Source organism: Aythya ferina (assembly GCF_964211825.1).
Source record: "Aythya ferina genome assembly, chromosome: 30".
In the NCBI taxonomy this organism is placed as follows: Eukaryota; Metazoa; Chordata; class Aves; order Anseriformes; family Anatidae; genus Aythya; species Aythya ferina.
Window position 1 is genome coordinate 2,189,595 of NC_140327.1, and position 14,272 is coordinate 2,203,866.

Below are 14,272 nucleotides of genomic sequence, written 5' to 3' on the forward strand. Positions count from 1 at the left end.
CCCGCCCCTAAGACCCCACCCCATTAGACCCCACCCCCTCCAACCCCACCCTATTAGACCCCACCCCTTACTCAGACCCCACCCTGTTAGGCTCCACCCCCTCCAACCCCACCCCATTAAGCCCCGCCCCTAATCAGACCCCACCCCATTAGCCTCCACCCCTCCCACCCCACCCCCTCAATCCCCACCCCCTCCCACCCACCCCCACCCAGCCCCCACCCCCTCACGACCCCACCCCCTCATGACCCCACCCCCTCCCTGACCCCACCCCCTTTCCCGAGGCCCCGCCCCCCCTCTTAAAGGGGCGGCGCGCACCTTGCGGGCGCCGGGGGGGGTGGGCTCGAAGATGCGCGCCTGCATGTCGGAGGGGAGGTTGGCGTAGATGGGCAGCACCAGCAGCTCGGCCAGCTTGGAGCCCAGGCGCCGGCAGCGCTCCTGCAGCAGCTCCACGCACGCCTCGATCTCCTCCTGGCACGGGGACAGCGTGGGGACATCGGGGACATCGGGGACATCGGGGACATTTGGGGACATCGGGGGTATTGGGGGTATTGGGGGTATTGGGGGCATGGGGACGCCTGGATGGATGGGGGCACCGTGGTGATGGGGACACCCCAAGGACATCAGGGGCATGGGGACACTCAGGGACATCAGGGGCACTTGGGGACATCAGGGACATTGGGGACATTAGGGACACTTGGGGACATCGGGGGTATTGGGGACATCAGGGGCATTGGGGGTATGGGGATGCCTGGATGGATGGGGGCACCGTGGTGATGGGGGCACCCCAGGGACATCAGGGGCACCAGGGGCATGGGGACATCCTGGGGACATTGGGGACATTGGGGGCATGGGGACACTTGGGGACATTGGGGACATTTGGGGCATGGGGACACTTGGGGACATTGGGGGCATTGGGGGCATTGGGGGCATTGAGGACATCAGGGACATGGGGATGCTTGGGGGCACCATGGTGATGGGGACACCCCGGGGACATGGGGACACCCTGGAGACATCAGGGGCACTTGGGGACACCGGGGACATTGGGGACATCAGGGGCATTGGGGACATTGGGGGTATTGGGGACATCGGGGGTATGGGGACGCCTGGATGGATGGGGGCACCGTGGTGATGGGGACACCCTGGGGACATAAGGGACATAAGGGACACTTGGGGACACTTGGGGACACCCTGGGGACATTGGGGACACCGGGGGCGTGGGGACATTGGGGACGTTTGGGGCATGGGGATAGCGGGATGGACGGGGACACGGTGGGCACGAGAAGGATGGGGATACCCTGGGGACATCGGGGACATCGGGGACGCCCTGGGGACGTCCCTGGGGGGTCGGGTGACATCGGGGGGGGGTTGGGGACACGAGGGGACAGGGAGGTGGCACCCACCTGGCCGGTGAGGAAGACGAGGATGTCCCCAGGGGGCTGCGTGACGTGGATCTGCAGCACCGACACCACGCACGCCTCCAGGTAGTCGGCCTCGGGAGCCTGGGGGGGACATCAGGGGACATCAGGGGACATCAGGGGACACCGGGGGACACGGGGGGGGACATCAGCACCGGGTGGCCCCCCCTCGGTGGCCCCAAGTCCCTCTGTCCCTTCGCTGAGGGCTCCCGGTGGCCCCTCGGTCTTGGTGTTGTTTGGTGTCCCCGTGTCCCCCCCCAATGTCCCCGTGTCCCCCCCCAATGTCCCTGTGTCCCCCCAATGTCCCCCCCATGTCCCCTCCATGTCCCCATCTCCCCTAGTGTCCCCCCATGTCCCTGTGTCCACAATGTCCACGTCCCCGTGTCCCCCCCGTATCCCCCAATGTCCCCATGTCCCCCAACGCCCCTGCTGTCCCCAAATGTCCCCAATGTCCCCACTGTCCCCAACGCCCCCAACATCCCCTTGATGTCCCCATGTCCCAAATGTCCCCAATGTCCCCAATGTCCCCAACATCCCCTTGATGTCCCCAATGTCCCCAGTGTCCCCGTGTCCCCCTGATGTCCCCAGTGCCCCCTGATGTCCCCACGTGTCCCCATGTCCCCAACATCCCCTTGTCCCCCTGATTCCCCCTGATGTCCCCATGTCCCCAAATGTCCCCAAATGTCCCCAAACGCCCCCAAACGTCCCCAAACGCCCCCCAAACGCCCCCCAGACCTTGGTGTAGTAGATGTCGACGGGGAAGCGCCGGCCGGGGATGCGGAAGACGGGCGCGTGGTCGAAGAAGGCGGAGAAGCGGCGCGTGTCCAGGGTGGCCGAGGCCACCAGCACCTTCAGGTGGGGCCGGAAGCGGGCGATGTCCTTCAGCAGCCCGAAAAGGACGTCCGTGTGCAGGGTGCGCTCGTGGGCCTCGTCCACCATCAGCACGCTGCGGGGATATAGGGGATATAGGGGATATGGGGCGTTATATGGGGGGTATGGGGTGTTATATGGGGGATACAGGGCGTTATATGGGGGAAACGGGGTGTTATATGGGGAGATGGGGTGTTATATGGGGGATACGGGGTGTTATATGGGGGATACGGGGTGTTATATAGGGGTACGGGGTGTTATATGGGGGATACGGGGCGTTATATGGGGGGTATGGGGCGTTATATGGGGGATATGGGGCGTTATATGGGGGATACAGGGTGTTATATGGGGGAAACGGGGTGTTATATGGGGAGATGGGGTGTTATATGGGGGATACGGGGTGTTATATGGGGGATACGGGGTGTTATGTGGGGGATATGGGGTGTTATGTGGGGGATACGGGGCGTTATATGGGGGATATGGGGTGTTATATGGGGGATATGGGGTGTTATATGGGGGATGTGGGGTGTTATATGGGGGATGTGGGGTGTTATATGGGGGGTATGGGGTGTTATATGGGGGATATCGGGTGTTATATGGGGGATACGGGGTGTTATATGGGGGATATGGGGCGTTATATGGGGGATATAGGGGATATGGGGGCGGTGGGGGGACATGGGGGGATATGGGGACATTTGGGGGGGACACGGGGACGTTGGGGGACATGTGGGGACATTGGGGGGGACACGGGGACATGGGGATGGGGACAACCCCAAGGACACGGGGACGGGCAGCAATAAGACAAAAGCCAACACCGGGACATCCTTGTGTCCCCAACCCCGTGTCCCCAAACGCCCCCAGCGTCACCCCCAGTGTCCCCAGCGGTGTCCCCAGTGTCCCCAGTGTCCTCCCCAGTGCTCCCAGTGCTCCCAGTGGCACCTGTAGGAGCCCAGGTCGGGCTCGGTGAGGAATTCCCGCAGCAGCATCCCGTCCGTCATGTACTTCAGCACCGTCCTCTCCGACGTGCAGTCCTCGAAGCGGATGCTGTACCCCACCTGGGGACCCCAAATTGTCACCCCAATGTCCCCAAACCCCCCCAGTGTCCCCTAAACCCCCCCCCCAGGTCATCCCCGGTGTCCCTCGGGTCGTTTAGGGTCCCCAAATCCCCCCCCGGCGACCCCACAAAAGGGATGGGTTCCTTGGAGAGGTTGTGTGCTTGGGGTTTTTGGGGTGGGGGCGCGTCCCCAATGTCCCCTAATGTCCCCAATGTCCCCTAATGTCCCCAATGTCCCCTAAACCCCCCCCGTGTCCTTTCCAGGTCCCCCCCGGTGTCCCTCGGGTCATTTGGGGTCCCCAAATGCCCCCCTAGGATGCTAAAAGGTCCCGTGGAGAGGTCTCAAGCTTGGGGTTTTCGGGGTGGGGGCGCGTCCCCAATGTCCCCTAATGTCCCCAATGTCCCCTAAACCCCCCCCCGGGTCCCCCCCGGTGTCCCTCGGGTCATTTGGGGTCCCCAAATCCCCCCCCGGCGACCCCACAAAAGGGATGGGTTCCTTGGAGAGGTTGTGTGCTTGGGGTTTTTGGGGTGGGGGCGCGTCCCCAATGTCCCCTAATGTCCCCAATGTCCCCTAATGTCCCCAATGTCCCCTAAACCCCCCCCCGGGTCCCTCCCAGGTCCCCCCCGGTGTCCCTCGGGTCATTTGGGGTCCCCAAATGCCCCCCTAGGATGCTAAAAGGTCCCGTGGAGAGGTCTCAAGCTTGGGGTTTTCGGGGTGGGGGCGCGTCCCCAATGTCCCCTAATGTCCCCAATGTCCCCTAATGTCCCCAATGTCCCCTAACCCCCCCCCGGGTCCCTCCCAGGTCCCCCCCGGTGTCCCTTGGGTCATTTGGGGTCCCCAAATGCCCCCCTAGGATGCTAAAAGGTCCCGTGGAGAGGTCACGAGCTTGGGGTTTTCGGGGTGGGGGCGCGTCCCCAACGTCCCCGGGTGGCCCTAAAATTGGGGACACGCCCCCATTGTCCCCAAAACAAGGGGCCACGTCCCCATTGTCCCCAAAACGAGGAACCCGTGCCCCTTGAGACAAAGCCACGACCCCAAAACCCCCCCCTTGGCCACCCAAACCACCCCTCGGGGCGCCCCGCACCCTACATCCCCCCGTCCCTACGTCCCCTCCCGGTGTCCCCACGCCCCCCCAGCGCCTCCCAGTGCCCTCCCAGTTCCTCCCAGTGCCCTCCCAGTGTCACCTCGTTGCCCAGCTTGGTGCCCATCTCCACGGCCACCCGGGCGGCCACGCTCATGGCAGCCACGCGCCGGGGCTGCGTGATCCCAATCTTCAGCCCCTGCCTCGTGTAGCCCTATAAAAAAAATGGGGGGGGGGGGGACACATGGGGACAAGGGGGGGGGTTGGGGACAGCTGGGGGGGGGTCCCCCTGTCCCCTTTCACCCCCCCCAGGTCCCCCCGTGGCCCCGTATTTGCCCCCCAGCTCGCCAATCCCCCCCAGCGTGCCCTATAAACGCCCCACGACCCCTATCGGTGCCCTATTGCCCCCCCCCAAACCCCATTATTGACCCCCCCCACCTCCCTTATCTGCCCCCCAACCCCTTTATCTGCCCCCCTAATCCCCTCCCCATCACCCCCAACGCCACCAAACCCCCCCATATCCCCCCCAAACCCCCTCATTTCCCCCCCAACCCCCCCATTTCCCCCCCAAACCCCCCCATATCCCCCCTAAACCCCCCCATATCCCCCCCAAACCCCCCATATCCCCCCCAAACCCCCTCATTTCCCCCCCAACCCCTTTATCTACCCCTCTAATCCCCTCCCCATCACCCCCAACACCCCCAAACCCCCCCATTTCCCCCCCAAACCCCTCCAAACCCCCTCATTCCCCCCCAAACCCCCTCATTTACCCCCCAACCCCTTTATTTACCCCTCTAATTCCCTCCGTATTGCCCCCAAATCCCCCCATATCCCCCCCAAACCCCCTCATTTACCCCCCCAGCATCCCCCTACCCCTTTATCTACCCCTCTAATCCCCTCCCCATCACCCCCAACGCCCCCAAACCCCCCCATATCCCCCCCAAACCCCCCCATATCCCCCCCAAACCCCCTCATTTCCCCCCCAAACCCCCCCATATCCCCCCCAAACCCCTTCATTTCCCCCCCAAACCCCCCCATTTCCCCCCCCCCGACCCCCCCTCACCTCCTCGTGCAGGTACTGGGGGATCTGGGTGGTTTTCCCCGAGCCCGTCTCGCCCTCGATGACCAGGATTTGGTGGCGGTTGATGGCAGCCACCAGCTCGTCGCGGTAGGGGAAGATGGGGAGGCTGCGCCGAGCCTCCTGCGCCGACTGCCGCCGCCTCTCCGCCTCCGGCACCGCCGCCGGCGCCTCCTGCACACCCCAAAACACCCGGTTTCAGCCCCAAAACTCACCCCGAGGCGGTGGAGTCCTCCCCGGCGTCGCCCCCGGGATGATTGAGGTCCTGTCGTAGCCTCCGGTGCTCCAAATCTGCTCTTGGCTACCTAAATCCACTCTTCTCCGCCCCAAATCCACTCTTGGTCGCCCCAAACCCCTTCTTTTCCACCCCAAATCCCCTCTTGGACACCTAAATCTCCTCTTGGCCAACCCAAATCCCTTCTTTTCCACCCCAAATCGCCTCTTGGTTGCCCCAAATCCCCTCTTTTCAACCCCAAATGCCCTCTTGGCCACCTAAATCCCATCTTGGCCAACCCAAAACCCTTCTTTTCCACCCCAAATTCCCTTTTGGCCAACCAAAAACCCCCCTTGGCCAACCCAAAACCCCCCTTGGACAACCCAAACCCCTTCTTTTTCACCCTACATCCCCTCTTGCCCACCTAAATCCCCTCTTGGCCACCTAAATCCCCTCTTGGCCACCCCAAATCCCCTCTTGGCTGACCCAAATCCCTTCTTTTCCACCCCAAATTCCCCCTTGGCCAACCCAAATCCTCTCTTGGCCACCCCTAGGTCCCCTCCAGCACCCCAAATCCTCTATTTATGGTCCCCAGGGCCCTCAAAACCCCCCTTTGGCACCCCAAATCCCCCCTCCATCACTCCCAGGTGCCTCCCAGCACCCCAAATCCCCCCTCCATCACCCCAAATCCCCCCTTATTCACACCCAGGTGCCCCTGGGACCCCCTCCAGGACCCCAAATCCCCCCTCCAGCACCCCAAATCCCCCCTCCATCACCGCAAATCCCCCCTCCAGCACCCCAAATCCCCCCTCCATCACTCCCAGGTCCCTCCCAGCACCCCAAATCCCCCCTCCAGCACCCCAAATCCCCCCTCCAGCACCCCAAATCCCCCCTCCATCACTCCCAGGTCCCTCCCAGCACCCCAAATCCCCCCTCCAGCACCCCAAATCCCCCCTCCATCACTCCCAGGTCCCTCCCAGCACCCCAAATCCCCCCTCCAGCACCCCAAATCCCCCTTCCATCACTCCCAGGTGCCCCTAGGACCCCCTCCAACACCTCTGGGACCCCCTCCAGCACCCCAAATCCCCCCTCTACCACTCCCAGGTACCCCCTAGCACCCCTGGGACCCCCTTTTCCACCCCAAATCCCCTCTCCATCACTCTCAGGTGCCCCTAGGACCCTCTCCAGGACCCCAATTTCCCCCTCCATCACCCCAAATCCCCCCTTATTCACACCCAGGTACCCCTAGGACCCCCTCCAGGACCCCGAATCCCCCCTCCAGCACCCCAAATCCCCCCTTATTCACACCCAGGTGCCCCTAGGACCCTCTCCAGCACCCCAAACCCCCACTCCATCACCCCAAATCCCCCTTCCATCACCCCAAATCCCCCCTCCATCACTCCCAGGTCCCTCCCAGCACCCCAAATCCCCCCTCCATCACCCCAAATCCCCCCTCCATCACTCCCAGGTCCCTCCCAGCACCCCAAATCCCCCCTCCAGCACCCCCAAACCCCCCCCCAAGCCCACCTTATCGGGCTCGGTGCCCTGCATCTGCACGGCGCTGACGAATTGGATCATCTCGTCCTCCTCCAGGACGAAGTCGTAGTCGCGGGAGGGTCGGCGGCGGGCGGCGTCGCGCGCCCCAAACCGCAGGGCGGCCGCCCCCATGCGCTCCTCCTCCCAGCGCCGCTGCTCGTCCCGCGGGGCCAGGCGCTCCTCTTCCATCCCCGGCTCCTCACGTTCGGGGATTTTCTAGGGGAAGGGGTAAAAAGAGGGAAAACGCCCCGAAATCGGCTTAGCTGAGGGTTGGCGGGGGGGGAAGAGCTGCGAAAACGGCGCGAAAAATGCACGTTCTGGGGTTTTGCTACGGTGAAAGACATAAAAGGGACCCAAAACCCAAATGTCCTGTGGATTTTCTGTGCCAAGAGGCCCCAAACCACCCTAAAACGTACACGCCCTAAGGACTTTCCATGCCAAGAGCCCTCAAACCACCCCAAAAACTGCACATCCCATGGGTTTTTGTGCCAGGAGCCCCCAAACCACCCCAAAACCCAAATATCCCTTGGGTTTTCTTTGTTGAGAGCTCTAAAACCACCCCAAAACCCACTCATCCCATGGATTTTCTTTGCCAAGAGTCCCAAAACCACCCCAAAATATACAAATCACATGGATTTTATGTGCCAGGAACCCCAAAACCACCCCAAAACCCACCCACCGCATGGATTTTCTGTGCCAAGACCCCTCAAATCACCCCAAAACCCACAAACCCCATGGATTTTCTTTGCCTACAGCCCTCAAATCACCCCAAAACCCACCCACCCCATGGATTTTCTGTGCCTACAGCCCCAAACCTACCTTGAAACCCACCCATCCCATCGATTTTTGGTACCAAAACCCCTCAAATCACCCCAAAACCCAACCACCCCATGGATTTTATGTGCCTGCAGCCCCAAACCTACCTTGAAACCCACTCTTCCAATGGATTTTCAGTGCCAAGACCCCTCCAATCACCCCAAAACCCACTCATCCCATGGATGTTCTGCATCGAGAGTCCCCAAACCACCCCAAAACCCAAATATCCCTTGGGTTTTCTTTGTTGAGAGCTCTAAAACCACCCCAAAACCCACTCATCCCATGGATTTTCACTACCAAAACCCCTCCAATCACCCCAAAACCCACTCATCCCATGGATTTTCTGCATCGAGAGTCCCCAAACCACCCCAAAACCCAAATATCCCTTGGGTTTTCTTTGTCGAGAGCTCTAAAACCACCCCAAAACCCACTCATCCCATGGATTTTCTGTGCCTACAGCCCCAAACCTACCTTGAAACCCACTCACCCCATGGATTTTCACTACCAAAACCCCTCCAATCACCCCAAAACCCACTCATCCCATAGATTTTCTCATTCAAGACCCCCAAACCTACCTTGAAACCCACCCACCACATAGATTTTCAGTACCAAGACCCCTCAAATCACCCCAAAACCCCCCAATACATGGATTTTATGTGCCAAGACCCCTCAAATCACCCTAAAACCCACACACCCCATGGATCTTCTTTGCCTACAGCCCCAAACCTACCTTGAAACCCACTCATCCCATGAATTTCCAGTACCAAGACCCCTCAAATCACCCCAAAACCCCCCAATGCACGGATTTTCAGTACCAAGACCCCTCCAATCACCCCAAAACCCACTCATCCCATAGATTTTCTCATTCAAGACCCAAAAACCTACCTTGAAACCCACTCATCCCATGGATTTTATGTGCCTGCAACCCCAAACCTACCTTGAAACCCACTCATCCCATGGATTTTCAGTGCCAAGACCCCTCCAATCACCCCAAAACCCACTCATCCCACGGATTTTCTGCGCCAAGAGTCCCAAAACCACCCCAAAAAACAACTATTCCATGGGTTTTCTTTACCTACAGCCTCAAACCTACCTTGAAACCCACTCATCCCATGAATTTCCAGTACCAAGACCCCTCAAATCACCCCAAAACCCACTCATCCCATGAATTTTCTGCGCCAAGAGTCCCCAAACCACCCCAAAAAACAACTACCCCATGGGTTTTCTTTACCTACAGCCCCAAACCTACCTTGAAACCCACTCATCCCATGGATTTTTGGTACCAAAACCCCTCAAATCACACCAAAACCCACTCACCCACAGATTTCCTCCACCGAGAGTCCCCGAACCCCCCCCAAAACCCCCTCAAACCCCCCAAACCCCCCCAAAACCCCTCCAAACCCCCTCCAAACCCCCTTTTTTCTCACCTTCCCCCTCGTCTCCTCGGGCATGTAGTAGCGGTTGCTCTTCTCCAGCTTCTCCTTCTCTCCCGCCCGCTTGTACTCGCGGGCCAGGTCCCGCACGCGCCGCTTGTACTCGAGCTCGCGCCGCTCGGCGCCCGTCAACGTCTCCTCCCCGAAAAGATATTCCTCGTCGGCGATCTCGGCCTCCAGTTCCTCCAGTTTATCCCGTTCCCTCTTGGCTAAATATTCCCGACGGGATTTTTTCCGCAGCTCCGGGACCTGGGGACGAAGCGGGAAGGGTTGGTGGGGGGGAAAGATTCGAGGGATGTGGCCCCCCGTGGGATGTTTTGGGGCTCACCATGGTTTTTTGGTCTTCTTCGGCGACTTTGAGGCGTTTTTGAGCTTCTTCGTAGGCCTGGGGGGAGGGGAAAGGGGATTACGGGGATGGGTTTAGTTAAGGAGAGAGGAAAACCCTAATAGGACCCATAAAACCCCAGGGAACCCAAATCTTAAGTGGGAGGTGGGTGAGGGCTCCCAGTCCCAAGCAGAGACCCCAAAATCCCAACCAGGAGCCCTAAAATCCCATCCAGGACCCCTAATCCCAACCACAGATGCTCAAAATCCTATCCAAGACCCCCAAAACCCCAACCAGGAGCCCCAGTCCCAACCAGAGAACCCCCAAATCCCATCCCAGAGCCCCAAAATGCCATCCAGGAGCCCCAATCCCAACCAGCGACCCCCAAAATCCCACCCAAGGACCCCAAATCCCACTCCAGCAACCCCTCAAGTCCCCTCAGACACCCCAAATCCCAGCCAAGCATCCCAAATCCCACCCAAGAACCCCAAATCCCACCCAAGAACCCCAAATCCCACCCAAGCACCCCAAATCCCACCCCAAACCCCCCCAGGAGCTCATCAAGGCTCCCCCGCATCGCCCCCAAATCCCACCCAAGAACCCCAAATCCCACCCAAGAACCCCAAATCCCACCCAAGAACCCCCCAAATTCCCCCGGACACCCCAAATCCCACCCAAGAACCCCCCAACTCCCACCCAAGAACCCCAAATCCCACCCAAGCACCCCAAATCCCACCCAAGACCCCCCCAAATTCCCCCGGACACCCCAAATCCCACCCAAGCACCCCAAATCCCACCCAAGCACCCCAACTCCCACCCCAAACCCCCCCCGGAAGCTCATCAAGATGCCCCCAAACCTCCCCGAAACCAACCCAAACCCACCCCGAGGAGCCCACAACCCACACGGGCGACCCCAAAACGCCCTCCCCGGCCCCATAAAGACCCCAAAAAAGGGGGAGGGGGGGAACCTTGGCATCGGGGCGGGCGAGGACGTGGCGGGTGCGGTCGCGGTCGCGGCGGCGGAGGCGCTCGGCGAAGGCGTCCCGTTCCTCCAGATCCCGCAGGCGCTCGCGCTCCGACGCTTCCCATTCCGCCTCCGGCTCCTCAGCGGGGTCGGCGGCCCTATAAAAAGGGAGATCCTAAAAGTTTCTGAGAGTCTGGGATCAAGGGGAGGGCCCTAAAGGGGTTAGGGAGGGAGGGAGGAGGTTGCGGGGTCGATACGGGGGGGAAAACGTGGAAAGGTGGGGAGGGAACGGGGGTGGAAAGGTTATGGGGAGCCTAAAAGGTTAAGGGATCCTAAAAGGTTAAGGGGATCCTAAAAGGTTAAGGGGATCCTAAAAGGTTAAGGGGATCCTAAAAGGTTAAGGGGATCCTAAAAGTTTAAAGGGATCCTAAAAGGTTATGGGGATCCTAAAAGGTTATGGGGATCCTAAAAGGTTAAGGGGATCCTAAAAGGTTAAGGGGATCCTAAAAGTTTAAAGGGATCCTAAAAGGTTAAGGGGATCCCAAAAGGTTAAGGGGATCCCAAAAGGTTATGGGGATCCTAAAAGGTTATGGGGATCCTAAAAGCTTAAGGGGATCCTAAAAGGTTATGGGGATCCTAAAAGGTTAAGGGGATCCTAAAAGGTTAAGGGGATCCTAAAAGTTTAAAGGGATCCTAAAAGGTTAAGGGGATCCCAAAAGGTTAAGGGGATCCCAAAAGGTTATGGGGATCCTAAAAGGTTATGGGGATCCTAAAAGCTTAAGGGGATCCTAAAAGGTTAAGGGGATCCCAAAAGGTTAAGGGGATCCTAAAAGGTTATGGGGATCCCAAAAGTTTAAGGGGATCCTAGAAGTTTAAAGGGATCCCAAAAGTTTAAGGGGATCCTAAAAGGTTATGGGGATCCTAAAAGGTTATGGGGAGCCCAAAAGGTTAACGGGATCCTAAAAGTTTTAAGGGAGCCTAAAAGTTTATTGGGACCCCAAAAGTTTACGTGATCCTAAAAGTTTAAGGGTATCCTAAAAGTTTAAAGGGACCCCAAAAGTTTAAGGGGATCCTGAAAGTTTAAGGGGACCCCAAAAGTTTAAGTGATCCTAAAAGTTTAGGGGGATCCTAAGAATTTAAAGGGTCCCAAAAAGTTTAAGGGATCACCAAAAGTTTAAGGGGATCCTAAAATCTTAATGGGATCACCAAAAGTCTAAGGGGATCTTAAGAGTTTAAGGGGATCACGTAAAGTTTAAGGGGACCCTAAAAGTTTAAAAATTACCCCAATAACCAGGGGGACCCCAATAACTGGAGGAACCCCAATTAATGGGGTCAGACCCCAAAAACCAGGGGGAGCCCACTAACGGGCGGGGACCCCAATTAATGGGGGACCCCAATTAATGGGGTCAGACCCCAATTAATGAGGGGGACCCCAATTAATGGGGGGGACCCCAATAACCAAGGGGGACCCCAATTAATGGGGGGGACCTCAATAACTGGGGGGACCCCAATTAATGAGGAGAACCCCAATTAACGCAGTCAGACCCCAATTAATGAGGAGGACCCCAATTAACGCAGTCAGACCCCAATAACCAGGGGGACCCCAATAACTGGGGGGGAACCCAATTAATGAGGAGGACCCCAATTAATAGGCTCAGACCCCAATTAATGAGGGGGACCCCAATTAACAGGGTCAGATCCCAATAACTGGGGGGGATCCCAATTAATGGGGGGACCCGAATTAACGGGGTCAGACCCCAATTAATGAGGGGGACCCCAATTAATAGGCTCAGACCCCAATAACTGGGGAGACCCTAATTAAAGGGGGACCCCAATTAATAGGCTCAGACCCCAATTAATGAGGGGGACCCCAATTAATGGGGTCAGACCCTAATTAATGAGGGAGACCCCAATTAATGGGGTCAGACCCCAATAACTGGGGAGACCCTAATTAAAGGGGGACCCCAATTAATAGGCTCAGACCCCAATTAATGGGGTCAGACCCCAATTAATGAGGGGGACCCCAATTAACGGGGGGGTTACTTACGGGGCCGGTGGCGGGGGCGAGGGGCTGGAGGCCTCGGGGGACTCGGAGCGGCGCCGCCGGAGGTGGTGGCGGCGGCGGCGGCGGGAGGCGGCCATGTCGGGGGCGGGGCCAGGGCCAGGCCCCGCCTCCTCGTCGCTCTCCACCAATCGGTAGCCTTGGCTGCGCCGCTGCAGCTCCAGCGCCGCCCTCTCGGCCGCGCGCCCGGGGGGCTCCCGGGGGGGGTCCCGGGGGACCTGGGGGGGAAAAAACGTCAGGGAACGGCCCCTGGAATAGGCCACGCCCCCTCCTGTTAAGCCACGCCCCCTCCCGTTAAGCCACGCCCCCTCCCGTTAGGACACGCCCCCTTTCTAACACCCCCCCCATTGGTTATCCCCCTCTGCCTTGATGCTGCTCTGGCCCACAAGCCCCGCCCACTCATACACTGGCCACGCCCCCTCGTGTGAAGCCACGCCCACAGTCCTACAGGCCACGCCCACCTGGCTGAGGCTCCACCCACTCCGTATCCAACAGCCCCTGCCCTTATCACTCCAAGCCCCGCCCCCACTTGACCAAGCCCCTCCCCTTCTAATTATCCAAGCCACGCCTCCTTTAAGCCCCGCCCCTTGTCACTAGCCCCTCCCACTCCAATCCCTGCCACCAATCACCTTCAAGCCCCCACCTCTCCCTCCTCTAAGCCCCGCCCCCAGCCCCTCCCACCCTCAAACCACGCCCACCCACAACCTAAGCCCCCCCGTCCGCGCCACGCCCACTTAGGCCACGCCCACCTCTAAGCCCCGCCCCCAAGCACCCCTCAACCACTTCCACCCTCCCCATAAGCCCCACCCCCAATCCAATAGCCCCACCCACACCCCCTAAAACCACGCCCTCTCAAGCCACGCCCCCTCTCAAACCACGCCCCCTCCCCAAACCACGCCCCCTCCCCAGCCATGCCCTCAACCCCCACCCACACCCCCTTCCCCCTCACGCCCACCCCCAACCCAAACCACGCCCCTCCCACCTTGACCCCGCCCACCGGAAGTCCCTCCCCTTCCCCGGAAGTCCCTCCCCTTCCCCCGGAAGCCCCTCCTACCTTCCCCCAGAGCTCGCGGGCGAAGGCCTGCACGCGCGGCTCCTCCACCCGCAGCGCCTCGGTGTCGCGCAGCCGCTCCAGCAGCTCCTCGGCGCTGCGGCTCCGCCGCGCCAGGGCCACCAGAAAAGCGGGGACGTGGCGGCCGCTGAGCCCCAGCAGCTCCTGCAGCTCCCCGGACACCCAGCGCTCCAGCGCCGCCTCCCCCCCTGCCGCCGCCGCCATCTTGGCCGGCCGCGCATGCGCCGTCCCCCTTCGCGGCGCCGCGCGCATGCGCCGCGCCGCCTCATTTTACCGTAATACCTCGTGTAGGAGCGCAGGGAAACGAGCGAAGTGCGCTGCCGTACAAACAGAGCCCCCCCCCCAATAATA

General features: G+C 60.0%; 1 protein-coding gene across 1 annotated transcript in view; it reads right to left on the reverse strand.

Annotated features, from left to right (window-relative positions):
• Positions 1-14,140, reverse strand: part of DHX16 (DEAH-box helicase 16) — a 26,650-nt gene extending 12,510 nt beyond the window's left edge. Inside the window, exons 1-12 of the mRNA XM_084501262.1 lie at positions 13,904-14,140; positions 12,835-13,067; positions 10,792-10,945; positions 9,827-9,883; positions 9,493-9,747; positions 7,241-7,465; positions 5,485-5,673; positions 4,525-4,635; positions 3,225-3,340; positions 2,151-2,361; positions 1,401-1,499; positions 316-468 (exon numbers count right to left, since the gene is read on the reverse strand). Of these exons, the coding sequence (XP_084357388.1) occupies positions 316-468; positions 1,401-1,499; positions 2,151-2,361; positions 3,225-3,340; positions 4,525-4,635; positions 5,485-5,673; positions 7,241-7,465; positions 9,493-9,747; positions 9,827-9,883; positions 10,792-10,945; positions 12,835-13,067; positions 13,904-14,125 (2,025 nt within the window). The 5' untranslated portion in view covers positions 14,126-14,140. The remainder of the gene's footprint in view (positions 1-315; positions 469-1,400; positions 1,500-2,150; positions 2,362-3,224; positions 3,341-4,524; positions 4,636-5,484; positions 5,674-7,240; positions 7,466-9,492; positions 9,748-9,826; positions 9,884-10,791; positions 10,946-12,834; positions 13,068-13,903) is intronic.
• Positions 14,141-14,272: the final 132 nt, after the last annotated feature.